The sequence below is a fragment of the Artibeus jamaicensis genome, unplaced genomic scaffold, assembly GCF_021234435.1.
Source record: "Artibeus jamaicensis isolate MK-2021 breed Jamaican fruit bat unplaced genomic scaffold, CSHL_Jam_final contig_540, whole genome shotgun sequence".
NCBI lineage: Eukaryota > Metazoa > Chordata > Mammalia > Chiroptera > Phyllostomidae > Artibeus > Artibeus jamaicensis.
Window position 1 is genome coordinate 4,419,422 of NW_026521879.1, and position 26,077 is coordinate 4,445,498.

At 39.5% G+C, this 26,077-nt stretch overlaps 1 protein-coding gene and 1 long non-coding RNA gene across 3 annotated transcripts in view; one reads left to right on the forward strand and one right to left on the reverse strand.

The window, feature by feature from the left end:
• Positions 1-18,143, forward strand: part of LOC128628111 (uncharacterized) — a 32,598-nt gene extending 14,455 nt beyond the window's left edge. Inside the window, exon 3 of one of the 2 annotated variants that reach the window (XR_008392442.1) lies at positions 16,083-18,143. This is a non-coding gene — a long non-coding RNA (uncharacterized LOC128628111). Of the gene's footprint in view, positions 1-6,486; positions 6,889-16,082 lie in introns of those variants that run through there. The other variant, XR_008392443.1, reaches the window with a different exon arrangement.
• On the reverse strand, positions 10,218-11,325 carry TMEM229A (transmembrane protein 229A). The gene has a single exon (XM_037145505.2). It carries the CDS (start codon positions 11,323-11,325, stop codon positions 10,225-10,227), a length of 1,101 nt encoding a protein of 366 aa, XP_037001400.2. The 3' UTR covers positions 10,218-10,224.
• Positions 18,144-26,077: the final 7,934 nt, after the last annotated feature.

Consider the following 26,077-nt stretch of genomic DNA (forward strand, 5'->3'; position numbering starts at 1 on the left):
TTTAGGAGACACATGCATGTGAAAAAAGAAGTCGAGGGGTGGGGGGAGAAGAAAGGAAAGGAAAATGGGGCTGGCTACTCCCCAGAGGGAGAACACACACCCATGGGTCCTTTGTCGTAAGACTTTTATCTCTTTCTTGCAGGCAGGACTCTTAGGGGAGGTCTCAGGGGAGGGTTTGGGTAGAATATTCATCAGCCATATCCTTTTAGGGTCACGGTCTCCATTGATTGGTCAGTGCCAGGGCGAGGGGCGGCCATTAGTCATTGTGGTTTTTCCTGGTGCTGCCCACTTGGTTTTGCTGCTTTTCTGGGCCTGGAGCTGAAACACAGCTGAGGCCTAGATGTTATCCCCAAGATGTTATTTCCAGAGAGGAGAGGTCAGAGGAGAAAGGTTACCCTGAGGGTGAGGTTTTTGTTTTCTCAGTTTTTCCTCTGCCAGGCACTCAGGCCTTCCACCCTGGTGACCATCTGCATCTGGCTGTATATTGTGTAGCCACTGTGTTCAGTATCTGTCTCAGTTTCCTTGTGCTGCTCGCTGAGGAATTTTCCTAATTTCTCGCTATCCTTTCTCGAAACCTTTCATTTGTAGATAGCTCTTACACAACTATATATTGAAACAAATCTATACATTAGCATCAAGCAAACCATAAAGCAATAACATCAGAAATAAACTGTGAATGTAATATAACCGATGATGCTTCTTTGCTGAAAGTCAATTACAAATATTGGGTCTAGTATCGGAAGATGTAACTCTCAATATTGTCTTCCATTTGTCTGTTTCTATCCACTTGTTCACATAAAGGTATTTCTATAATTTGCTAGCATTAATGCCTTTGAGAATCTTTTATTTTTGTTGTTACTCGAGGAGAGTCAAATCTGAATAATCATGAAAGCCAATTTTAATGAGACGGTACTAGATAACTCTATAAATATGTCATTTTCTTCCCATGAAGATAAATTCAGCATTTGGTGTTAATGAAATCTACTTTAGTTGGTTGTCTACTTCAATCATTACTGCACGTGGGAACACAAAAGTGTGTTTGGCATTGCCTTTGTTCTATTCCAGCTCCAGGACAAGCCAAGGGTTGATAGAGCAATAATGGACAATCTTAGGCATTCAATGAACAGTTAGTTAATAGTAGCTGACTGCTATTAACTGCTTCTGCAAAAAGGGAATTTTGGACACAGAGACATGGAGACTGGCAATGTCATGATGGAGGCAGAGAGTGAAGTGATGCCTCAACAAGCCAAGGAATGCCAAAGATTGCTGGCCAATACCATACACTAAAAGAGGCAAGAAAGAATTCTCCCCTACAGATATTGGGGGGCACACCCTTGTCAACATCTTGATTTCAGACATCTGGCCTCCACGACTGTGAGACAATAAATTTCTATTGTTTCAAGGCAGCCAGTTTGTGGTATTTTTAATGGTAGCGTTAGGTCACTAATGCGTATGGTATAGAGGTGTGCTACTCAATAGTAGCTACTAGCCACTTGGGTCTATTTAACTTAAATTGTATAAAATACAATGTGATTTAAAACTTACTTCTTCAGATATGTTAGCCATATTCCAGTTGTTCATTAGTTATACGTGGTTAATGCCCATCACATTGGACCTTGCAGATGTAGAATGTTTGCAGAATGTTCTAGTGGACAGCACTGGTATAGGGTAAGGTTGATTTTCAAATTACTTCTCAACATTTAACTGGTTTAGCAAAGAGGCCTGTTCGAGAAACTTTGGCGTTGGAAAAGAAAACAATTTTGTAGAAAGGCCATTTTAATAGCTAACTTTGATCACTGGCCTTTTCCATTTTGAGAAGATTTTATTAACCTCCTGAAACTATTTGGAGGCAGCAAGTTGCCCCCTAACAGAATTTTTACCACTAAGGTAACCATATTATCCCAAATACATAATTTGTGTGGTAAAATTTAAAGTCTGCAATATATTTATTCTAAAAAAAGTCCACTTAGCTGCTACAACAAGAAGCATTTGCTCAGACTATTTTTCATGTTTTTGGAAGGCTGATGGTTTCTAACACCAGGGGCGACATGAGGTATGTATGCAGCTTCCAAAGTAATATGTGACTTTCTAGATTAACACAATCTTTGAGTAAGAAAATGAAATACCACCCTGGCTGGTGTGGCTCAGTGGATTGAGTGCTACCCTGCAAACCCAAGGGTCACTGGTTCAGTTCCCAGTCAAGACTTATGCCTGGGTTGCCGGCCAGGTCCCCAGTAGGAGGCGCTTGAGAGGCAACCACACGTTGATGTTTCTGTCCCTCTCTTTCTCCTTCCCTTCCCCTCTGTCTAAAAATAAGTGAATAAAATCTTTTTTTTAAATGTGAAATACCTTGTTATCTATGTTTTCTATTTTATGTTGCCAATAGAAAAAACATCATTTGATAAGTAATCTGGACTTATTTATAGATCACCCAGAAATAATATTAAGAATTCATGTCTCTGAAATGGAAGTAAACACCTGGTAAAATTAATGGAAATGTGGTTACTCAATAATAGTTATAATATATTAAAATTGATTTTGTAGTCTTGAGTACCACTGGACAAATATTTTAAACACTAATCTCAAAATAATTCTATGAAATTAAGTGAATTGACTCTGAGTATAGTTGTCCTCTAGACCCTCTGTCTCAGCTCTCAGAGAGTCCTGGAGACACAGTGTCTGCAGTCAGTGTTTGGTGTCTGCACTCAGTGTTTCCAGAGAGCTAATGTTCTGGGAGATAAGGAGATAGAATATGAAGAAAAAATAAAATGGGGATGCGTTCACCTAAAAATATGTACAAGTACTAAAAAAAAATTAGGGATGGACAACATAATGCTCATCCCTAGAGAGAATAAAAAACCAATGATGATTAGATTATGCAGCATTAGGAAGATGAAAGTAAGAGGATGCCTGCTCTTTCTTTTTTGGTTATTGTTCTTCCGTGTCTAATGATACAATCCTGACCTTTCTGAAAGACAGATTAAGTTGCCTAAAAAGAAGGCTGAAATGGAGTCTCATTCCTGTCTTTTACCAACTGTGTGTCAGATGCATTTCACTGATTTCATCTATAAGCTGTACATAGCGATAACAACTATTATAATAACCATACAGGATCGTGGTAGGATTTAAAAGTATAGGTACTATAGACTGAATTGTGTCCTCCCCAAATTCGTATGTGACTGTCTTTGTGTTTGGAGATAGAACCTTAGGGGAGTTAAGGTAAAACGAGGTCATAAGGGTAGGTAGGGCCTTATCAGATGACAGAGAGGTTACCCTCTTTCTTCCATGTGAGGGAAACAGCAACAAAGCCGACCTACATCTGCAGGCCAAAAAGAAAGCTCTCACCAGAAACTGATCCTGATAGACCTCGATTTTGTACTTAAGTGAGAACATAAGTTTCTGTCGCTTAAGTCAGTCAGTCTAGGACATTTTGCTACAGCAGCCCTAGCTGACTTGCAGAACAGAGTACCAACGGGTCGGTGTTAGACTTGTTCATGTTTTAATCCCAGGGCATTTTCAGTGCCTGTTTATACAGTAACTCCTCAATAATCCTTACTGAATGAATGATTAAGTCAACAATACAAAAGGTAATCATTGCATATGGAGTTAAATTCTCTTTGAGTGAAGCTGACTTCAGAAGCTTTCTCTGGGTTCCTTACTGGATTGCAAATGTTAGGCAGCATGTAAGTAAGTTCAGTGCATTATCAACCCCAGACTTCCTCCTCCCCCTCTATCCTTTTTCTTTAGCCCATCTGTCTGTATGGATGCTTATAGGATGGAGCTGGGGATCTAGAGTAGGCACCTGGGCCCAACTTCTGGCTCTGCTGCTTGTGGCTTCGGGCAAGATGGTTAACTCTCTTGTGTACCAGTAATAGTATATGTAAAAATGGAAATAATAACAGTACCAACTTCATTAGGTCACTGTGGGAATCAAACAAACTGGTACATGTCATGCTTAGAAAACAAATGTTGAGCTCTCATCAAGGTTAATACCAATTATTCCTGATCACACTTTCACTTGTGACCTTATATCTCTTCTGAACCTTCTCCCTCTATACTAGCTCTTTCCCACCAACATTTTTATATGCACAAATCTCCCACTTAAGAAAATTAAAAAATTCTTTCTTGACCCCTTACTCCTTTTTAGCCGCAGGCCAGCCTTCCCCCCCTACTTTATAGCTATTCTTCAAACAAGTTATTTATACCATTCTCATCATTTTCTAGGTTGCACTCCTCAATCTCTTCTAACCTGGCATCTCCCATCTTGCATACTCCTTCTCAAATACTTTAAAATACAATAGTCATTCATTCTCTTTTTAATTTGATTTAATTTTAAGCTGAATTTGATGATACAGACATATACTCCCTCTCTTCCTCACTTCTGTTATCAGAGATACCACATTCTCTGGATCTCCTGTCTATCTGACCATTTATTCTCTGCATCTCTTTCAGCTTCCCCTTCACTTACTTTCTTAGCTACCCAAGGCTCTGAATCTTCACTCACTTCTCCACCAATTGCACCTGCTTCCCTTGCACAAACATCCTATCACCATACACAGTCTATTAAATATCTTTCAAATCTATGTATTTTATCCCATCTCTACTTTCCCAGTTCTGGTTGAGTTTACCATCATCTTTCATCATTTTGTACAACAGCCTCATAACTGGGTTTTCTCTACCTTTAATCTTGTTCTCTCTGACCTCAGTTTTCTTTTTGGACCAGTTTTTTTGCCTGCTTATACCTCCTATATATATAGAGCTTGCCAACTCCCTTAGCAAATGTGGCCTTCCCATAAGGCTTTAAGACCTGTCTCTTGCCTGCTCCTCTGGCTTCCAGTCTCACTCATTATTCCATCACTCTCCTGAGCCAGGCACAATGGGCTTTGAGTTTCTCAATGCTCTGATACTTTGGGCAGAACTTTGAGCATGCTAGACCCTCCACCTGGAACTTTCCTAGCATGTTCTTTAGTCTAGGTGGCTGCTCCAATATCTCCTATAACAGCATCTTTCTGCTGTTTTAAAACCTGCATCCTATTATCTGTGTCCATGATAATTTTTGGTGGAAGGCTTCATTGTTTCTTTCAACTCTTAATTCTTCTTAAAGGTATTTTTTTCTAAATGGGAAAGGTGGTGCATGTGACTCTTGAACTTTAATAGCTAGCATTGTTAAGAGGTAAGATGAAAATTAAACCTTTTTGTATGTTAAAGACTAATCTCTCTCTGTCTCCTTTCTCATCTGATAATTTGTTTAGCCATTTCTGCAAAGAGAATTTTAAAATAAAATAAAATATTCTCTATAGTTACCTCCTCTTTTACTAAGAGAAAAAATGTCCAAGAAAAAAATGCTCTATACACATCACAGATTAATTGCAATTTGGGTTGCTAGTGACTGAAGCCATGACCTGTGTGAGGCTTTCATGCCTCAATGTTAAAAATAAAAATGAAGCCAATTCCAGTGAATTAAGGTCCACACAGACAATTGCTGTTTCTGCTGGTTCTTCTGGTACCAAGTCTAAGAATAGAAAAGAAATTGGCAACACAATAGAACCATCTTTGGCTGCCATTTTTCCCTTCCACATTAGCTGAGGCATGTGTGTGATAGAAGGAGGTGGGAGGTGCTTCTTCTTACTTTCCCTCAGTAAAAGAGCTTAGTTCCTTCAAGCACTGTTGGAACATACATTAAAGATAATATATTTTAAATTAATTTAAAAGGTAAAGGGTTTTAATGCCTTTTAATATAATTAAAAATTTATTAAAATGCTTTCAGATACTGCAATACAATGATTTATTTATCACTTCAAGCCTGTATCATGAGTATAACTTCCTTTCCAAGTATATTGATCTTTTTATGCATTTTGAAAGTAAGAAAAGAACTAACACAGTCTACCAAAATTCTTCTTCACCATTCTTATTAAACAGACCAGGTCCGTTATGTCAATAGAGACTATTTCAAAACAGTAGAATTAACCAACTAGATATGTTTTACAAAGTAACAAAGGACAGGTCATATTTTTCTAAGCTATGCTTTGCTGAGTTAAAATATGAAATGTCAAACATTCATAATGAAATATTCAGAATTAAGTACACCAAGTCACTGAAATGCCTGAAATATTAAAATGGATCATTAACCTTATTGGAGTCTTTGTACAACATAAGAACTTCTGTAGTCATTGTTAACATAAAAAACTTAAAAGGTTGTATTTCTTTTTATATTTAGAGCTCAAATAAAGTTTATTTAAAAATTAAAGCACTTTTAGTAAGACATTTCAGCATTGTATAAGTTAAACATGAAGCAAAAATCATTTTGTTACTTTTTTTCATGTTTTCCTATTAAGAACTTTCTTAGACCTTAGGTGTTTAATCAAACTCAGAATAAATGTTTCAGCAAAATATTTCATTTGAATTTCTGGGATGTTTATCTTTTGCAGTGGTTCTTATTCTGAGTACTACATGAAATGAAAACAATTATATGTATTTTTTTCCTAGCTTGTGATACAAGACGTCTTACACTTTGGTGTGTGATTCTTATACTCAGGATTATCTCACTTCAAATGAGGATTCTATTTCAGAGCACTGTTTGAATGCAGACTATCATCTGGAGATCAAAACGTGGCTGATTGTCAGTTATGCATCCTGGTGTTAGCTCCCTTGTTATTTTCCACGGAATAAAAGGCCACATGAAGAAGTGTTTCTGCTACTAGCATTCGACTTGTCTGCAGCAACCCTTACATGTGTGATGGGAGAGGGAAAGCAGCATAGAGCATAAGGTGAAACCCATAGGAGACCCCGATCACTGTGGTCAGTAGACAGAGGCGCAGCAGTGTTGCTGTTAGGAATAGACCTTGGTTTGCAGGAACAAGTATAAAGGACACATGGACAAGAACAAGGTGGGGTGGAAACAGGGGGGAGCTGCAGAAGGCTGGGGTGGGTGGGCTGGGATGGGGGTAAAAGGCAGAAAACCATGTCTGAACAACAGCTAAAAAAAAAAAAAAAAGAAAAGCATGTAACTTGGAGTCCAGCTACTTGGATTTAAGTCTCAGTTTTGCTGTAAGATGTGGGAAGTTACTTAACATCTTTGCACTTCAGTTTTACTGTCCTCAACTGTAAAAAAAGTTTGCTAAAGGTTTAAGTAACCGTGTGCTAGTATACATTAGAATTAGCTCTTTTTAACTAATGAAAGACCAAAGGAATGACTGGTAACATTTTTTTGCTCTGTGTTTTGTAGAGTTGAAATATGAAATATCAAATATTTATAATAAAATATTCAAAGTTAAGTACACCGAGTCACTAAAATATCTGAAATATTGAAGTGGGTTGTCAACCTTATTGGGGTCTTTAAATAACATGGGAATTTCTGTATGCATTGTTAACATGAAAAATTTTTTAAAGTTATATTTCTCTTTAGATTCATATATATGTATTACCTTAAGACATATTACTTAACATTATATACCTCTACTTAAGATATACCTGATATATAATCATTTAAGATATACATGGATATATAAATATATTTAGTTAAGATTTTATATATAGCCCTGGCTCGTATAGCTCAGTGGATTGAGCGTGGGCCTACGGACCAAACAACTGAGGTTTGATTCCCATTCAGGGCACATGCCTGGGTTGCAGGCCAGTTCCCAGCAGGGGGCGCATGAGAGGCAACCATACATTGATGTTTCTCTCCCTCTCTCCTTCTCTTCCCCTCTAAAGACAAATAAGTAAAATCTTTAAAAAAAGATTTTATATATTATAGATCAGTTCTCAGAAAGTGGTGCTACCTATGTATTACCTATTATTATATTACCTTATCATTTCTATACCTGAACTACTAATGGGTAACTAAATTGATCTGATGGTTCTTTTTCTGCTTTGTCTTTGAAGGTTCAAAGTTATAGCCAAACATCACTTGTAAGAAGTTGAGTAAGCCAGAATGATAAACCGAAAACAGACAGGGTAATCACTCCCTGGGTATACGTTTATCAAGCTCTCTGTAGAACTTGCAGAGGGACTGAACCGGCTTTTCTGTACAGTGATATTCTAGAGCTTGGCAGGATGAAAGCCATCATAACAACTGCCTCTCACAGCCTATTACTAAAACAATGGCCTTCCAAATAAATATAATCCCATATGAATCAAAACACTAGAATGTGAGCTTCATAAGGACAGAGGTTTTTGTCTGTATTGGGTCACTACTGTATCAGCAGAGTATAGGCAAGTGCCTAGCGAATGGGTGCTGAGTAACTATTTCTTGAATGAATTGAGTGAATGAAAACCTTGACCTTCCCTTTAAATAATATTATCTCTCAAAGTAAAACAGACCAGCAAAAAGTAGCAGGCTTTTCCACTTCCTGACAGATTTCCAACCCTGAGGATGCTGGTGAGCAGGGCTGAAGAGCAGCAGTGAAGGACAGGGTGCAGACAGACGTGTGGAGCAAACATTTCAGAAGTCGGGGCTCTGGGTACATATTCACAGGGATGTGTGGTGTGGAGTGGTGCTGTGCTTGACTCAGATTCATGCCCACGTGTCACAGCAAAATTACAAATATTCTGTTCAGCATCTGCCTAACCTTAGTGTCTATACTTACACTTGTTTCTCCCCATGGCTTATAGGAATCTCTTACCCCATGACCAAGTATCATGAAGTAACTCTTTTACTCTCTGAAAACATTTTAGCTGACTATTAACAGTTTGTACCCAGGTCTGACTGAGTAAAAAAAATCAGTTTGACATGATCCATTTCACAGGTGGGGTTGATTATATAGCATTACTTATAATTTAGCTCACAACCTCAGGGAGTGGATTAAAATAATATAGTATTCACACAATTACATCTGACTTAACTCTAAAGACATATTTATTTCTATTGCCATAGCAAATATATATTTTTTTTTAGAAAAAAATGAAGTTCCTTTTTATGGCATGGGTAAGCGAGCAATTTGAATAGGAAACTATTCATTTGCACAGGTTGTAAGTTTTCCTAATTAGCTTTATAATGAAAACTGCTGAGCAATACTCAATTCTACTTGTCTTTTAAAAAATATCATAAAAACAGCAAACAATTTTAAAGTATATTATTAATTAATTAGACATAATTTTTTAGAATGGTTTGCATAATCTCATTTAACTTTGGAGCTCTGAGACATTAATAATGAGTCACTAAAGGGCTACCAATGATTTATAATTTGAATTACACATCAGGCTTGGCCCAAGAACTCTCTGTGGGCCCCAAAAGAAACATGTTTATAAGTGAGCCATGGCAGAAATACACAAAATACACATATTTTGTATTCACAGAAAACAATTAGGCCTAAGGCAATTAGAGTGAACATTCAAGTTCCTTTTATTCCAAGGAACTGTTTTTACTCTTGAAGCTCCGTGTAGGGTTAAGACACCACTAACAGTATAATCTGGCTTGGCCCTTGGACATGTAAGGCAAACATTTTACGTTATTACACAGTATGAACATTTACAGCCGTGGATAACATAGCATCTGATCAAGTTAACACTTGGCATTTAAGGCTAACCCACACTGGAAAGCGATCCTCTCTGAGACGGAGATCAAATACGTAACACAGTGTCACCTGTCGGAACTGCTAGAAAAGATTTATGTAAAAATCGTTTTTATATTTGTCGGTTTCTTTTCACTTTGTGTGCTAGAGGGAGGCACTTTAAGAATTATTAACTGCAGTTTCAGGAGTACAAGACACTGAGTGTCAGCAGTTATTTATAAATATGGCAGGGGATTAAAGTGGAATGGGATTAAAAAGCAAGTGAACACACCATTAAACAAGAAAATTTCAATATATCTTCTAAAAGTCACTGGTCTCTGATTTGAAGAATTTCCTCCGGGGGGGGGGGCGAGATGAAATAGCAGCTATCACCGCGCCCCCTACCCCTGCCCTCAGCTCCATGCCCAAATGAGTGAATCCCGCAACTTCAGGACGTTAAGATAGAATAGCTTTGCTTCTGTTTGGGCTTGTAAGGTTTTTAAAATATTGACGAGTTAGTACTTTGAGTTGTGTTTCCAGTAATATTTCAAATAGTAAATTATGTATAGGTTCCAAATAGAAAAACTAAAATATCGAATGAAATACGTATGTTGGAAGAGTTTAGTAAAACGTATAAAAATTAAAATGCTTAAAAAAAAAACCCCACTCCGTTTTAAAAGTGTAAAAATAAATTACACCGTCTGGTGGGAATCCAGAGTTTTGCTTTGCTTCTTTTTTAGTCAACTGGTATGTACTGCACGCGCCACAACACGCTGGAAAGCAGGTCCTGGTACACACTAAGGAATATCCAACCAGGTAGATACATCAGGGTGATGAGGCCCATGAAATTGAGCGGGTAGTGAGAATAGTCCCAGGAACAAGCACCGCAGGCGCGGAGCCCCAGACCCCAGGACAGCTCCCACAGGTAGATGAAGATCACGTACATGGGCACCCGCTTCCAGGTGCTCCAGCCTCGACTGTAGTGAAGGTGGAAATAGAGCTTTTCCACCATGAAACTGCAGCTGCCATAGATGAAGAATGACCAGAGCGACGTGTGACCACTGGTTGCCCTGTCCCTCTGCCCCAGCACGTTAAAGAAGAAGGTGAAGAAAATCTCATCCAAAAAGCCGTGCATTCCGTAAAAAAGAAAGCGGAGCAGGTCCGGCAGCCCCTTGCTGGGGGCTGCTCCGGAGCCCGTGGGGCCACTGGCTCTTCGCCGCCCACCACCTGCCGCCGCAGGGGCTCCAGTGCGAGGAGTGGCGAGGGACGCGCCCCGTGGCTGCTGCCGCAGCTGCCGTCGGTACCGCAAGCGTAGGAAGCGCTTCAGGAACACTTGCGAGTGGTAGAGCGCCAGCACATACTGCAACGCCAGGTCCAGCGCCCCCGGCGCCGCCGCGCCCCGCAGCCCGCCGCCCGGGCCGAGCAGCGGCGTCTGGCCCGCCAGGACCTGCAGAACCACGTGCGCCGAGGGGTAGAGAAGAAAATTGAAGACGAAGGCGCTGGGGCAGTGCCGCCGTTGCAGGTACACCTTCTCCAGGGCGAAGTGGGTGAGCAAGTGCAAGAGGCAGCGGAAGGGCGAGGAGAAGCCCAGCATCCGAAAGTCGGGGCTGCGGGCGAAGCGCCGCGCGGAGGACAGGAGCACGTCCAGGGTGATGCCGTGCATGCCGTAGAAGTACAGGCGCATCCAAGCCGGCAGCTCCGCGCCCTTGGCCGGAGCTTCAGCAGCGGACAGCGGCGCGGGGCGGTCAGCCGCAGCCTCGCCTCGCCGCCCGCTGGAGGCCGCGGACGCACCGCCTCCGCGCGCCAGAGCCTCGCGGTCCGCGTCGCTGCCCGCCATGGGCTCCGAGGCTGCCGCGCCGCGCGGAGCTGCGGAGCCGGAGGGTCGGGCCCTGCGCCGCCTCCCCGCCGCTGCCGGCCCCCGGGGGGCCCGCGGGGAGCTCCGTCCCGGCCGCGGCCCGGCGGCAGCCGCGGCTGGTGCCCTCCCGGAAGGCGCGAGCCGCCTGGCTCTCGGAGTCCCCCCCGCCGCGGCCCCGCCGCGCGCTCCCCTCCGGTCCGGGACGAGGTGCCACTGGCCGGCGCCCGCGCTCACCCGGCGCGGCCTAACAGGCGCCAAGGCCCGGCGAGGGGCGGCGGCACCAGGGCTGCGAGGCGAAATGCCGAGGCTGGTACGAACCCCATCTTCTCGGCGGCTCGGCTCCGCCGCCTCTGCCGCAGGCTCTGGACGCGTAACGCGAGCAGCGACGCCCCTTCTGCCGGCCCCTCTCCGCTGGTCTCCATCTCTCCCGCCTTCTCAGCCGTCCTTCCCCGCCCCAGCCTTCCGCTGCCAGCCCCTCGGGGGTCCGCTGGAGAGGGCCGGGCCCTGGTTCTCTACCTCCTTCCTCCGCTCTGCAACTGGATCTCCGGCGGTGCGGGAGGCGTTCGCTGGGGCCGAGGCACAGAGGGGACACACACTGCCCAGGTGTAACTGCTAGCTGAACGGGGTGTTCCCTGTGTCCCCAAAACCAGAGCCAGGAGCCTGGCTGGTGAAGACCAGTGGCCAAGTGCCACAGACCAGGGTCCGGGCCCGAGACCAAACTATCAGTGCTGTGTATTTAATGTCTTTATTCAAAGCCAGCTGTGTCCCAGTCACGGAACATAAACAGGAGACTCCAAGCCTGTTTACCCCAGTGTTCCCCTCATCTGAAATATTGCCGGAGGGTCCTGATCCACTTCGTCAAACCTCTCTGCAGAGCCAGTTTGCTTTCTTCGGTTAGTATACTCCCGGCCAAGGATAGAGATCAAAGTCTCTCAGAGTTAACGCAGTGATTTGAAGCTAGCTGGCTCAGACTCTGTCCGCGCTGCGGTGCTACGGCAGTGCAAGAACAGTACCTCTGCGCAGCCTGGCACACCCAGGGCGCCTTCCTTCTTGCAGAACTAGGTCACCCCAGAAAGAAGGAGTGAGAAAGAGGGTGAGGAGTATATTTTCGAGTTGGGTGGGGGGCAGGACGCGAAATCCAGAATTTTGGTGTATTGGGCTCCACTTTTTTTTCCTCCAATATTAAATTCAGGCTTAAAATCGGCAAGGAGTTCAGTTATTCTGATTAACCCGCTCCTCCGCCCCCAAATCTAAGTCAGGTCTACACAGAAACTAGATAATAGTTCTAATCTGTTCTTAGATAAGCAGATCAGACGTTCCTTTGGTAGATGGCTAAGAAAATTACTTTATTCTGGAGAATAAATTTTCTGACAGTTTCTGTATTTCTACAGTAACATTCTCCAGTTATTTATTTCAACCCCTTATGTTCGATCTGTGGTTGCTGTTTTGTCTGTAAAGTAGATAAGAGAAAGAAATAAGTATGGTGAGAAGAAAAATTGTTAAGGATCAACACTTTTTATAAGGTAAAAGTATTAAAAAAATTTTTTTTCATAGCATTGTTAGTGTGTGGCTTATTTGAAGACTGCTTTTGGCAGTGGTCAGAAGGCAGTGGGCGGGTGTTATCATATCAGGGGCAGAAGCCTCAGGTAGCAGGCTCACCAAACTTGCTGCAAAACAAAGACAGGTTAGTTGCCCCAGTGCCTGAGCAAGTACAGTGAAGAGAAATAATAACGCAAAAATTTTCTTGAGCACCTACTATATACAAAATGCTGTATGCACTGGTAAAATACGTGGCCATAAGATTTACTCTCTAAAGTACATAACTAGGTGATATCATAATCATACCTCTTGTAAAACCCACTATGATTATTATTAACTATGATCAGCTAGTAGTACATACCAAATAAAACAGTTCTTTAGACAATGTTTTATTCTAGACAATAAACTCAATCTTGGGCCTGATTTATCACGTATTAAGAACAAATGTACTCTTTTCTCTACAATTGCTTTTCAGTCGAGGGAAAGCACTTTGTGATAACAGCATAAATACAGCCGTTCCAATGTGTATACATTATTAACTTGCAAGATGAAACTTGAATTGTTTTCAAGTAGTAAATTAAACTTCAGGGGCCTAAGTCTTCTAATTATTCTAATTTTTCTTTAAAAATGCAAGGAAAATTTAATCTAAACTAAGTTTAAACTAAATCTATTATCCAGTCTAGTTCTTCTCAGGGGGACTTCTTAAAAGGACCTCAGGAAGAACAAAGCTGTCCAAGTAACGTGTCTGTAGAGATGCAGCAGTTTGCATGGTGGCAGCATTGACCTTATTGGACCAGCCAGTTTGGTTCCATATGAACTGTTGCAACCAGAGTAGCCAATGTGACCAGGGAGAGATTTGAGAATTAGAATGATCCTTTGGAGGATTGTGATTATCTATAGCCTAGTGTCCCTAGGTTCAAGGTTGTAGTCTTTTATTTATTTATTTTAAAAATATTTTATTCATTTATTTTTAGAGAGAGAGGAAGGGGAGAGAAACAGAGAGATGGAAATGTTGATGTGAGAGAGAAACATTATTGGTCACCTCTTGCACTTGCCGTGATGGGGGGTGGGGGGGAGCACACCCAACACCCAGGCATGTGCCCTGACTACGAATGGACTTGGCAACCTTTGGCTTGGCAGTATGACGCCCAACCAACTGAGCCACACCAGTGAGGGATCAAGGTTATAGTCTTTTTGATGCATGGAATGTAGGACCTTTCCTTACCACACCGGAAGAACAAACAAGGTGCATGGAGAACACAGCATACAGAAGAAAACTAACAAGAAGTTCAATGGGTGAGGCATGAATGTAATGATAGAAAAGCTATAAAAGAGAGAAATGATATTAGCAGGAGATATACAAACCTCGCTCATTATGGATCAAATTGCAAGCCCACACACAGACACACACACACTCAAATCTCTTACATACAATAATCACCTAACTAAGAAGGAGGGCACCCATCCAAGAATGCTGGCTTCCTAAAGCTGAGTCTGTTACTTCCCATTGGAAAGGAACTCTCTAACTTGACAAAGTTTGAATAGCTTCTTGCGAGGGGTGGGCAATGTTACACTATTTGTGAGGTTTTTGTATTCTTGCTTTTTTTTTTTTGATGGGCCTTTCACTATTCAGGCTTGATTAGAATTGGGTAATGAATTATGATACAATAGTTTAGGATTAGTGGGTGTTGCCAGGCAAGGGTTTTGAGGTTAGGGTTTCAAAAAGTATTGGAAATAAACAGTAAACTTTTATCTTCCTGGGCCAGAGTTTGCTGGAATAGTGAAGTTGTGCTGATGAAGACAGTGAAATAGTAAAGTCACATTAACAAAGATGACCAAATAAAAAAGGGGTGACCATGTAGATGGTAAATTGTGGGGGCGAATGGTCTTGGGTTTGCATAATCTGATGGTGAGGACCAGTTTGGAATCCAAGAGGGGAACTGTTAGAGTAAGGAAGGACAAGTGAAGATAATGAGAAAGCAAGACTGACACTGAGTTTTGCTAAAACGATGTGCTTCCCCAGTGGGTGTGGAAGGCAGGGGAAAGGAGGGAGGTTGATTGACCGTTCAAAGGTATAAAATATTTGCATGCATAGATCTGTAGTTTCTTATACCTTATGTAACTTTTTCTGAATTTTTTTGCCGTAAAGTTTCAAATTAAACAATTCTTCCTATGTGCTGCTTAAACAACAAGGTCAGCAAATGGACAGGCAGAAGGTGACTGTTAATGCTCGTTGCCTGATGTGGAACGATCATTGAATAGGAGCGTGCAGACTTCAATACGACCCTGTTAGAGGATCATCTTGGAAATCTGCCTGTTGTTCCTATTGTATGATTTTGCAAGACTCTTTTTAACTATACTCTTTTAACTCTTCTCTTTTTTTTAAAGATTTTATTTATTTATCTTTAGAGGGGAAGGAGAGATGGAAAGAAACATCAATGTATGGTTGCCTTTTGTGCATCCCCTGCTGGGAACTGGCCTGCAGGGAACCGGCCTGCAACCCAGGCATGTGCCCTGACCGGGAATCAAACCGCGATCGTGTGGTTCGCAGGCCCGCGCTCAATCCACTGAGCTACACCAGCCAGGGCTTAACTCTTCTTTCTAATAATCTGATTAATGGGGAGTCGCACCAATATCAGGAAAGTTTCTTTTGGTACCTCTTTCTGGTGTTTTGTTTTGTTTTTATGTGCTTTTATATTATTAATTTTAATGTCAAGTGCTTTATTCAGTTCTTGGAATTTCTTGGAGCTCTTAATTTTCAGTAGGAATTATTGCCTGGGCTGAAGCATTGTTTCTATGATTTCACTGAGTGGGGCTCCTAAAGAACAGACTCTGAGTAAATTCTTTTAATTCATAAAACATAAAAAGTGTAACAAGTTGTTTTGGAAATGCTTGCTTAAAAATAACACTTCACCTTGAGCAGTATTCAAATCTTTGCCTGACTCATCATGAGTCCTCCAGGGAAATTATTGTATTTTTCCTCCCCAGTCGATTCCATTCTGTTTTCAAAGTGAGCAGCTTATTTTGAATAATGACAGCCCAAGTACATTGGTTAAAAGTTTGCTGGTAACTTAGAGACTTTGTGAAGAGAGATGATCTCAGTTCATGGATATTACTTATTGAGCACCTACTTATCAGCTGTGCACTTCAAATATATTATTAGTCTTTAATGTAACTGTCCCCTTATTTTTTTTAAACAGATACTGAAACTGAGGCTCCGACGAGTTGCTTGCTCAAGGTCTCAGCAGATGAATAAAAGGACAACTTATGGAGCAATTTTTACCTGATGCCAAAATTCATTTGTGTTACACTGTCACCTCCTATATTCTCATTTTAAAGCTATTTTAAATGAGTCATAAATAATAAGAAGATTTATTAAGAAGAGAGATCAATTCCATTTATAGTTCTAGGGAGTATCAGTCCCTAAACCCTTCCCAGTCACTTCTGCTCTTTTTTATCATACATTTTATTTTAATCATCAATCTATACAGTCACATTCCTTTTTTTCCTGTACACTTATTTTTATCCCACCTTTCCTCTTGGGTTTCTTTATATATTAGAAAATGGCTATTTACTTATATAAATGTGGCTATATGAAAGGACTAACATCTGGTGTGAGAATAGATTAGGTTTAGATAACAGGAGAAAATATAGGCAAAGTATGCCTGGAGACTGTCAGTACACGTTTCTGTATATGGAAGTTAGGCAAGACCGCACCTTGTTCCAGTTGTGAAAATCCATATTCATAGTTGCCATGACCTGGAAACCTTGGCTTGGCTCCATGCAGTGACTTAACAAGTAGATTTGTGTATGTTTGTTTATTTGACCATGTCCGCTTGTACCCGGTGGATCTTCAAAACCTATGTGCATATTATATTTTAATATTTTCAACAGAAAAAATATGTCACTAAACAGGATTCTTTGCTAGCATGGATGCTTTGTGGAAAAAACTATCCAAGTTTTCAAAGTGTACTTAGGCAATGAGGTGTGTTGGGAGGTGGATGAAGGCAGCTGCACCAACATGTCAGTCAAACACCAGTTATGGAATGGAAATCAAGTCTCATGAGTGCTTGAGCCCCATCCTGCTGCTTACATTTATTGAGCACTTACTGCATTTTAGGTATTCTGCTGTGAAGTGAAGATGCAAAACCGAGCACCACATGGATCTTATCCTTACTGAGATCATAGTTTAGGGTCCAGCTAATTTTTAATCATTGTGAGCAAGATGGCAAATTCTAGACAGAAAGAGATACGTACAGCATAGTAGACGTGGAGCTCTGTAAGGATCCTGTTCATTCCAGCCTGTGTGCACTGCCAGGTCCCTCCCACACAACTAAGAAGCCAACCAGTGATTTCTCTGCTGTGCAGAGAAGGACAGAGAATGATTGTTTGGGCACTTTTATCCAAGTTTCTTTTCTTCTGATCAAGGGATAGGTAAATAGCTAAGTGGTAAGTAGGGAGGAGTGGGTTTTGGAGATGGGCATTTAAGTGGTTTTAAATCTTTTGTCATGGTAAAAATATACTGCAGTATAAAAGCTTTGAATATATGTCCTTTTATTTATGTAGGAGTATATGTGTGAAGAATAAGTTCCAATAGGCAAAGCTGTTAGGAAAAAGGATGCGTACATTTCTAATTTTGACATTCAGGGCAGGGAAAAAAGCGCTTTACAGTTGTGAGTGTGGGAAACGCAGACTTAATCCTTATATTATTTATTGATTACTGTATTATTTTCCATCCAAACAATTGTAAACCTACTTTTGACCCCACCCTGTATATTGCCAAATTATTCTAAGAAATTATCCAAATTTGCACTCCCACTAGCAATCATGAAAGGGTCTATTTCCATACAATCATGCCAGTGAAGACTTGTGACCCTTTTTGGTACATGCCAGTTTGATATGTGAAAGCAGTATCTCGTTGCAGTTTAATTTCCACTGATCGTGTTATGGATGCACTAGGGGTACACGTGAAATATAGGAGAACAAAAGGACGTCTTTTGTTTTCTGTGAACTACCTGTGAATATCCCTTTCCATTGAATTAATGATTTTTTGTGTGTGTTTACTTATTAGCAGCAGTTTTTCTTTAATTAGGGAAATTCATTTTTTTTTGTGTGGTACAGCATACCTTGGATTTACATTTCATGGTCATACTACTGTATTGAACACATAAACAAAACATCATTTCTGATGATAGAATCTTCAGAACTGGAAAATCTTTTGCCTTATTTCTCTATTTCCATGTGGGATACTGCCTTTTGTTTCTTTCCCAATAAAGTTATTTCTTCCTTGTAATTAGGTTACAATGTTAATTAATTTCACCTTCCCTGTAGTGTTTCTTATTTCTGAAACATCTTCCAAATTCCACTGATAATAATTTTACTGATAAGAGTATTCCTTTTCTGAAAAAAAATTTAATTTTTACCCAAGTGGAGACTAATTAACTTCTAAACTTCTAAATTTTGCAATTGCACAGTAGCATAGTATATCTCCTTTGAATTAATCATTTCGGGCACCCAGATTTTTCTAGGTGTATGTGATAACAAGCTGTATCCCCTGTGCTCACTCCTTATGCCTAACCCACAGCAATTGCTGTGCTCTGAATTTACGCCTCCAGGATGGTGTACTCCTCCCTGTCTACTGGTACGGTGGGTCTCCCAGGAAGAAACTATTGCACCACTCTTTCCCATGCCCTTCTTGTCCACTGATGAATTTTAGTGGATTATGTTCAGCCAAATACAAATTCTGAAAACATAAAGAACAGACTGTAATTGACAAACCCTTTGTTTTCAAGTTATTTATGTGGCTTTTCAGAAATAACACAAAGCTCTCTTTGTTTTTGAAATACAGAAAGAACCTCTTAACACACCAAGTATTTAAATGTACTCAATATGATGGGTGGGCTAATGCGTGAATCCTAGCCGGGTACAAAGGAATTGCTATGAAAAACTCATTCTCAAGCCATACATGCTGCTAAATTTGCAAACACAAATAGCACTTTGGTTGAAGACTGTGGGGAATTAAAGAATGTTCAAAGATTTACAGTGGGAATAATTAAGGGGTTGGGAGACTCTTAAGAAAGGCATAAGCACTCATGGTTATTTAGCCTATAAAAAAGAAGTCTCTGGAGTACTTTAATAATGAGTTTCTGGGTCATAAAAAAACATGGAAAAGGTGATACCCAGGAGGGGTCTTTGCCTAAGGATATGGGAAAAGGAGCACATAAAACATGAGTAAAAATACAGGCTAGAAACAAGTTAACACTTGGATTGAATATGCTTACTTAAAAATGAAACTGCGCTTTTCTCTATACATATTATAGTTTAATAATAAAAAATATTGATTCTTATCTGTGGAAGATGACTTTGGAATGGTCAGAGAGTGAGAAGTGGTGTGTCCTCTGTCATCAGGTTGCTTGGACTAAATCCCAGCTCCTTTGCTTCCTGTTTGGACGACCATGGCAAACATCTCTCTTTGTTTCCCCTAATCTTAGTTCTCACTTCTAAAACCGGAATAATAATAGTGTCCACCAACCAGTGCTGTTATGAGAATTAGATGAGATAAGGTATGTGCCCTAGTTATGATTTGGTTTTGTTTTAAAAGGCTGAACATCTAAACATTAGTGGGCTATAAAAGAAGCAAATTGTTTTCTCTCAGGAATAATTCTCAGGAGACATCTGGGGCTGGAGTGATGCTCAAGGGTCCTGGTAACAAGGTCCCAGCTCGCCTGATCGCTCTATCCTGTATGATTCCATTCTTAAACACACATCTATCCTAACCATGCAGTGGTCTGAATTCAGTCCAACAATAAAAAATAAGGAAAGGGCTCTTTCTTGAGAATACTTTCTGGAAGTTATACTTCTATTCCCAGGCTGTTGCTTAGACCTTAGTTGAATGGTGATATATAGCCACAACAGATGTTGGGAAAATTCTTTAAATTACAATAGCTGTATCTTCAGAGAGAAAAGAAAAGAAAAGAAATGTCAGCTGGTGTGTACATTGGTGTCTGTTCGATTCATGCCCAAATGTGTCCCCCAAATAGGCATGACCAAAAGCAAAAATTTGACTCAAGTGAGCACCAAATTATTGCCATTCTGAATGATGGTCAGTCCTTTCTTTGATAATAAAAGTATTTTATTCTTTTATTTTTCATTCTTTGTTTTCATACATTACATTGCAGTTGTTACTATTATTATTGAGAATTCAGGTCTATCAATAATCAAACACCAAATGTACTCAGTTACCCATATAAAGTTTCATTTAATCCGCTCAATAACCTTGTAAAGACAGTGGTTTTCAATGATGATAATTTTGCCCCACAAGGGACGTTTGACAATGTCTGGAAAGAATTTTGATTTTCCAACCAAGGTTGTGCCAACTTCTAGGGAGCAGAGGGTAAGGATGCTGATAAACACCCTATAATGCACAGGACAACTTCTTAAAACAAAGACTTATCTGGTACAAAATGTCAATAGTCCTAAATTGAGAAACCCTGATATAAAGTTTTATGACCTCTGTATTATAGATGAAGAAAGTTCAGAGAGGTTAAGGAACTGACCAAGGTTATGGAGCCTGTAAATGACAGAACCAGACCTGGTATGTAAATATATCTAGTTCAAAGTTTAAGTTTTTCATTTCTAGGGAGGCAAAAAGAATTTCATTTCAGAGAAGGTGAAGAATGGTATATATACCAGAACCACAAAATCATTTTAAAGGATAATTAAATGAAAACACATCAGTGTCAAGTGGAGTGTTTAGTAAATCTTCTGACCTTGCTGTGATACCTGAAATTAATAATGTCTAGAGTACCTGATATAGAGAACTGAAACTATAATCATGTCAGGAAAGGGGGAATTATTTCCTCTTTTGTTTAATTACTTTCTGTTTTTGAAAATGTTGTCACTGCATACTAAAGCTTGAGAAAAGACATAGGCAATCAGAAAAAAACCTTTTTAGGTTTCTAGGAAAAGGGACCATTGAAAAATGATCTATCATGGATAATAGACATATTATAATGGAATGACATGATAATACTAAACTGCCTGAAATACTAAACAATTTTTCAAATGAGTTAATTGCAATTTAGGAAATATAAATATAGCATTTATTTAGCTTATTAAAAAAAGACCACCTGCTAATTAGGCTTATTAGAAACACTTTGCATTTTATTTGTTATTCAGCTAAATATAATATACTGAGGGATATATCTTATATACTTATAAATATATGTATTTCATGTAAGCACTTAATGGGAACTGAACCTAAATATTTTAGACTTTTGTTCATGAAAAGGAAAGAATATTTCCTCTGAACCATATTCATAGTATTTCCATAGTAGAAAGTGGCAGAATATGGCAATGAGGAAGGTAAGTCAGTTGTGACCTGTATGTTTTGGGAATTTGGGAGTCAGATTGAATACTAATTATTTCTAACTGTGGGGTGGGGTGTAGCTTTGAAGATGATGTGTTAAGACCCAGATGACTTCAATTTTCTGATCCACATACCATAGATCATTTTATGGTGTCCCTACTGAATATTTTAGAATGCATGATAACTAATTTTTCAGGGCATTTACCAACATCAATATTTTTTTTTAATTTATCTGTTTCCTCTGGAATGTAAGTTTCAGCATTCGTTGTCTAACTTTTGCAGTATTAGATATTGACTTAATGGATTCCGGAATGTACAGGAGTTTTCTTTTCAGGTACAGGTAATTTCACTCAAGGAGCTCTGCAGATAATGCAAAAGAACACCTAGATGGGGGAGAAAGTGGATGTTAAGTAATTTGTATATACAGAGAACCAGAAACTGAAAAAAGAGAACATTATACAAAAAATTTTAATTTGCTCTCTAGTAGTGTATTTAAAAATTACTTCAAAATAGAATATGAGCATGGTTAAAAATATAAAATGGTATTGAAGTGTGTGTTTACCTTACCACCTGATATCACTCTCTAGATGTTAATACTTTAATAACAACTTCAGGGTTTAATCATTCTGGTGTTAGCTTTATATTTACAAATAAATCACATACAGCTCTAGTTCTCGATTGATCAATCTCAATAATGTCTAAAGAGGGCTTGCTATGAGTGATAAGGGTTTCCTTCACACTACTCTCACGCCTGCCATCGCTCAGGTAACTTCCTAATGTAACAAGGGTGTGTAAAAGTAAATTTGTCAATGCTTTCAGATGGAAAAATTCTTTATCATTCCCTCCCACTTGATAAATGGTTTGGCTGGGTAGAGAACTTGAAGCTTAAAAAAGCTTCCCACAGAATCTCGAAGGCATTGCTCTACTATTTGAAGTTGATAATAAACAAAAAACAAGCAATGCTTCTGATTCTAATTTCTGTGTACACGATTTCCCTTTCTCAGCCCTCTTTGGAACATTTTAATATCTTTTAATCTTTGGAATTCTGAAGGTTCATAAATAATGTGCTCAGATGTGATTCCTCTTAAATTCATTCTATTGGTAGCAGGTAAACCATTCCAGATTGAAGACATGTGTCTTCTTTCTTCTCTGAAGAATTTTCCTAATTTAATTCTTTCATAATTCCCTGCCTTGTCTTAGAATTTCTAATAATTGGACTTCCTATGTTGATTCTCAATTTTGATGATCTTTTCTTTTATATTTTCCTCTTTGTGACTTTTGTTTTTAACCTCTTGGAGAGTTCTTGTGCTTTAATCTGTCAAGCTTTTAATTATCATTATTTTTTATTTGGCTAATCATTTAATTAATTTCCAAAGGAAATCTTATATTCTGATTGTTCTTTTTTAAAAACATTATGTTCTTTGTTTTTGCATACAATATTTTTCTACCTAAGGACACTAAAAGCTTGCTTCTGGCCATGACCAGTGTGGCTCACTTGATTGGGTGTTATCTTGCTAAATGAAAAATCAAAGTCAAAGCAAAAGGCATCTGGTTCAATTTGGGGCACTAAAAAAGGCAACCAGGCGATGTTTCTCACACTCTCATTCTTCTTCCTTCCCTCCCCTCTCGTTCTTCTTCCTTTCCCCTGGCTCTGAAAAAGAGTTTAAAATCTATTTAAAAAAAAGATTTTATTCATTTATTTTTAGAGAGAGGGTAAGGGAGAAAGAGGGAGAAAAACATCAATGTGTGGTTGCCACTCATGTACCCCCTACAAGGGACCGGGCCTGCAACTCAGGTCAGGTCCTTTGTTCCCTAACTGGGAATTGACCTGGCAACCCTTTGGTTTGCAGACTGGCACTCAGTCCAATGAGCTGCACCAGCCAGGGCTGAGATCTATTTTTCAATAAAAGACAAAATAAAAGCTCTTTTCTGTTTCCTGAATATACTCTCTTTATTTAGGGGACAATTTTCTATTTATCTTTGTCTCTGTCTGCTATCCTGCTGGCTTAACTCAATTTTATGGTGATCATTTATTGTGTATTAATCTTTAAGACCGAGGGAATTATGATGTGTTATGTATGTGAAAGAGATTTGTTGCTTGAAGTGTTACATGACAGTGAGAAAGAGATGAGCCAGCTGCCTTTTCTTCTGACAAGTATTAGAAAAAAGGAGGCCTTGCCCTTTTGACACCTGTGTGAAATGCCTGGCTATAGGTTATCCTGCGTGACAAGATAGGTATTTGTTGCATACATAGGTCTTCAATCAATCCCCCACTTTTTGGCTCTTTCTCCTGCTCTGTCTTCTATCTGCAGCCTCTAATTTGAAGCATGCCAGATTTCTGCTGGGCAAGCTCTTTTCCATATCTGTAGAAGCCTCCTTCTCTCTCAGTTTGAGCTACAGCTCTAGCAGATGGCATTCTTTCTCACCTTCCATGTTCCAGATACACATTGAAATACTTGTTTTTGGAGTGTCCTTAGTTTGTTCTTTTACTTATTGTGTTTTTATATTTTAGGCACTACTGTATCACAATTTTATTGCCATCCACAGGAAGGTGAATTTGTTACTTTGTACAAAAATGTAGCAAACAATGTTTGATTGAAGTTGGTGAGGGGAAGTGGGTCAAAAATTGTGGTCAATTCCATTTATTCCCCACCTATTTTAATTGTCTTAGACCACTGGCTCTTGGACTTTATGGGAAAAGAGCAGATAGGATAAAAACATATATAAATACTATCCTTAAGAGATTTGAAGCCACCAAAATGCACATGATACTTATTCTTTTTGTAGTTGTGAATGGGAAAGTTTTCCTAATTTCCCTTTCTGATAGTTTATTATAGGCACATAAAAATGCAACTGATTTCTGGATATTAATCTGTATCCCGCTGCTTTGCTAAATTAATTTATCAGTTTTAATAGTTTCTTGGTAGAATCTTTAGGGTTTTCTATGTATAATATCATGTCATCTATAAATAATGACAGTGTTCCTTCTTTCTTTCTAATTTGAATGCCTTTTACTTCTTCTTCTTGTTTCATTTCTATGGCTAAGACTTCCAGTACTATGTTGAATAAGAGATAAGAGTGGTAAAAGTAGACTCCCAGTCTTGTTTCTGATTTTAAGGGGAATGCTTTGACCCACTGAGCACGATGCTGGCCTTTTGTCATAATGGCCTTTATTATGTTTAGGTATGTCCCCTCTCTTTCCACTTTGCTGAGAGTGTTTATCATAAACTAGTGCCGGATTTTATCAAATATTTTTGCGTCTATTGGTAAAATCATGTGGTTTTTATCCTTCATTTTGTTTATGTGGTGTATCACATTTATTGATTTGTGAATGTTGTACCAACCCTACATATCCCAGAATATATCCCACATAATCATAGTATGATTGTGTTTTTTAATATATATTTTTAAAATATATTTTATTGATTATACTGTTACAGGGGTCCCATTCCCCCCTTTATTCCCTCCACCCTGCACCTCACCTCCTGCAAGCATTCTCTGCTGCCCCCCAATTTAGTTCATGTCCATGGGTCATACATATAGGTTCTTTGGCTTCTCCATTTCCTATACCATTCTTAACCTTCTGTCTATTTTGTACCTACCATTTATGCTTCTTATTTTCTGTACCTTTCCCCCTACTCTCCTCCCTAACCCTCCCCGCTGATAACCCTCCATGTGATCTTCATTTCTGTGATTCTGTTCCTGTTCTAGTTGTTTGCTTAATTTTTTTCTTGTTGTTTTTTTTAAGTTTGGTTGTTGATAGTTGTGAGTTTGTTGTCATTTACTGTTCATATTTTTGATCTTCTTCTTTTCCTTAGATAAGTCCCTTTAACATTTCATATAATAAGGGCTTGGTGATGGTGAACTCCTTTAACTTGACCTTATCTGGGAAGCACTTTGTCTTGCCTTCCATTCTAAATGATAGCTTTGCTGGATAGAGCAATCTTAGATGTAGGTTCTTGCCTTTCTTGAGTTTCAATACTTCTTTCTAGCTCCTTCTTGCCTGTAAGGTTTGTTTTGAGAAATCAGATCATAGTCTTATGGGAACTTTTTTGTAGGTAACTCTCCCTTTCTCTTGCTGCTTTTAAGATTATCTCCTTATCTTTAGTCTTGGGTAGTATAATTATGATGTGCGTTGGTGGGTGCTTCCTTGGGTACAACTTGTTTGGGACTCTTGGAGCTTCCTGGATTCTATTTCCTTTTCCAGATTAGGGAAGTTCTCTTTCATTATTTATTCAGATAAGTTTTCAATTTCTTGCTCTTCCTCTTCTCCTTCTGGCACCACTATGATTCAGGTGTTGGAACATTTAAAGTTATCCTGGAGGTTCCTAAGCCTCTCCTCATTTTTTTGAATTCTTGTTTCTTCATTCTCTTCTGGTTAAATGTTTATTTCTTCCTTCTGGTCCAAACCATTGATTTGAGTCTGAGTTCCCTTCCCCTCACCGTTTGCTCCTGTGCATTTTCTTTTATTTCACTTTTCATTGCCTTCACTTTTTTTCTCTTTTTTTTTTTTTTTTTTTTTTTACCATACTCAATCATTTCTGTGAGCATCCTGATTACCAGTGTTTTGAACTGTGCATCTGACAGGTTGGCTATCTCTTCATTGCTTAGTTGTAGCTTTTCTGGAGCTTTGATCTGTTCTTTCACTTGGACCATTTTTTTTTTTTGTCTTGGCATACTTGTTACATAGTAAGGGGAGGAACCTTAGGTATTTGCCAGAGTGGGGCAACCCACATTGCTGTGTTGTGGTGGTGTATGTGGGGGAGGGGTCCAAAAGGAAACAATGCCACTTTCTTGGCTCTTGGCCAGTTTTCAGTCATGTCCTCC

Bases quoted from the DNA above. Each gene is read 5' to 3' on its own strand.
- TMEM229A (XM_037145505.2), bottom strand. From the start codon at position 11,325: ATGGCGGGCAGCGACGCGGACCGCGAGGCTCTGGCGCGCGGAGGCGGT.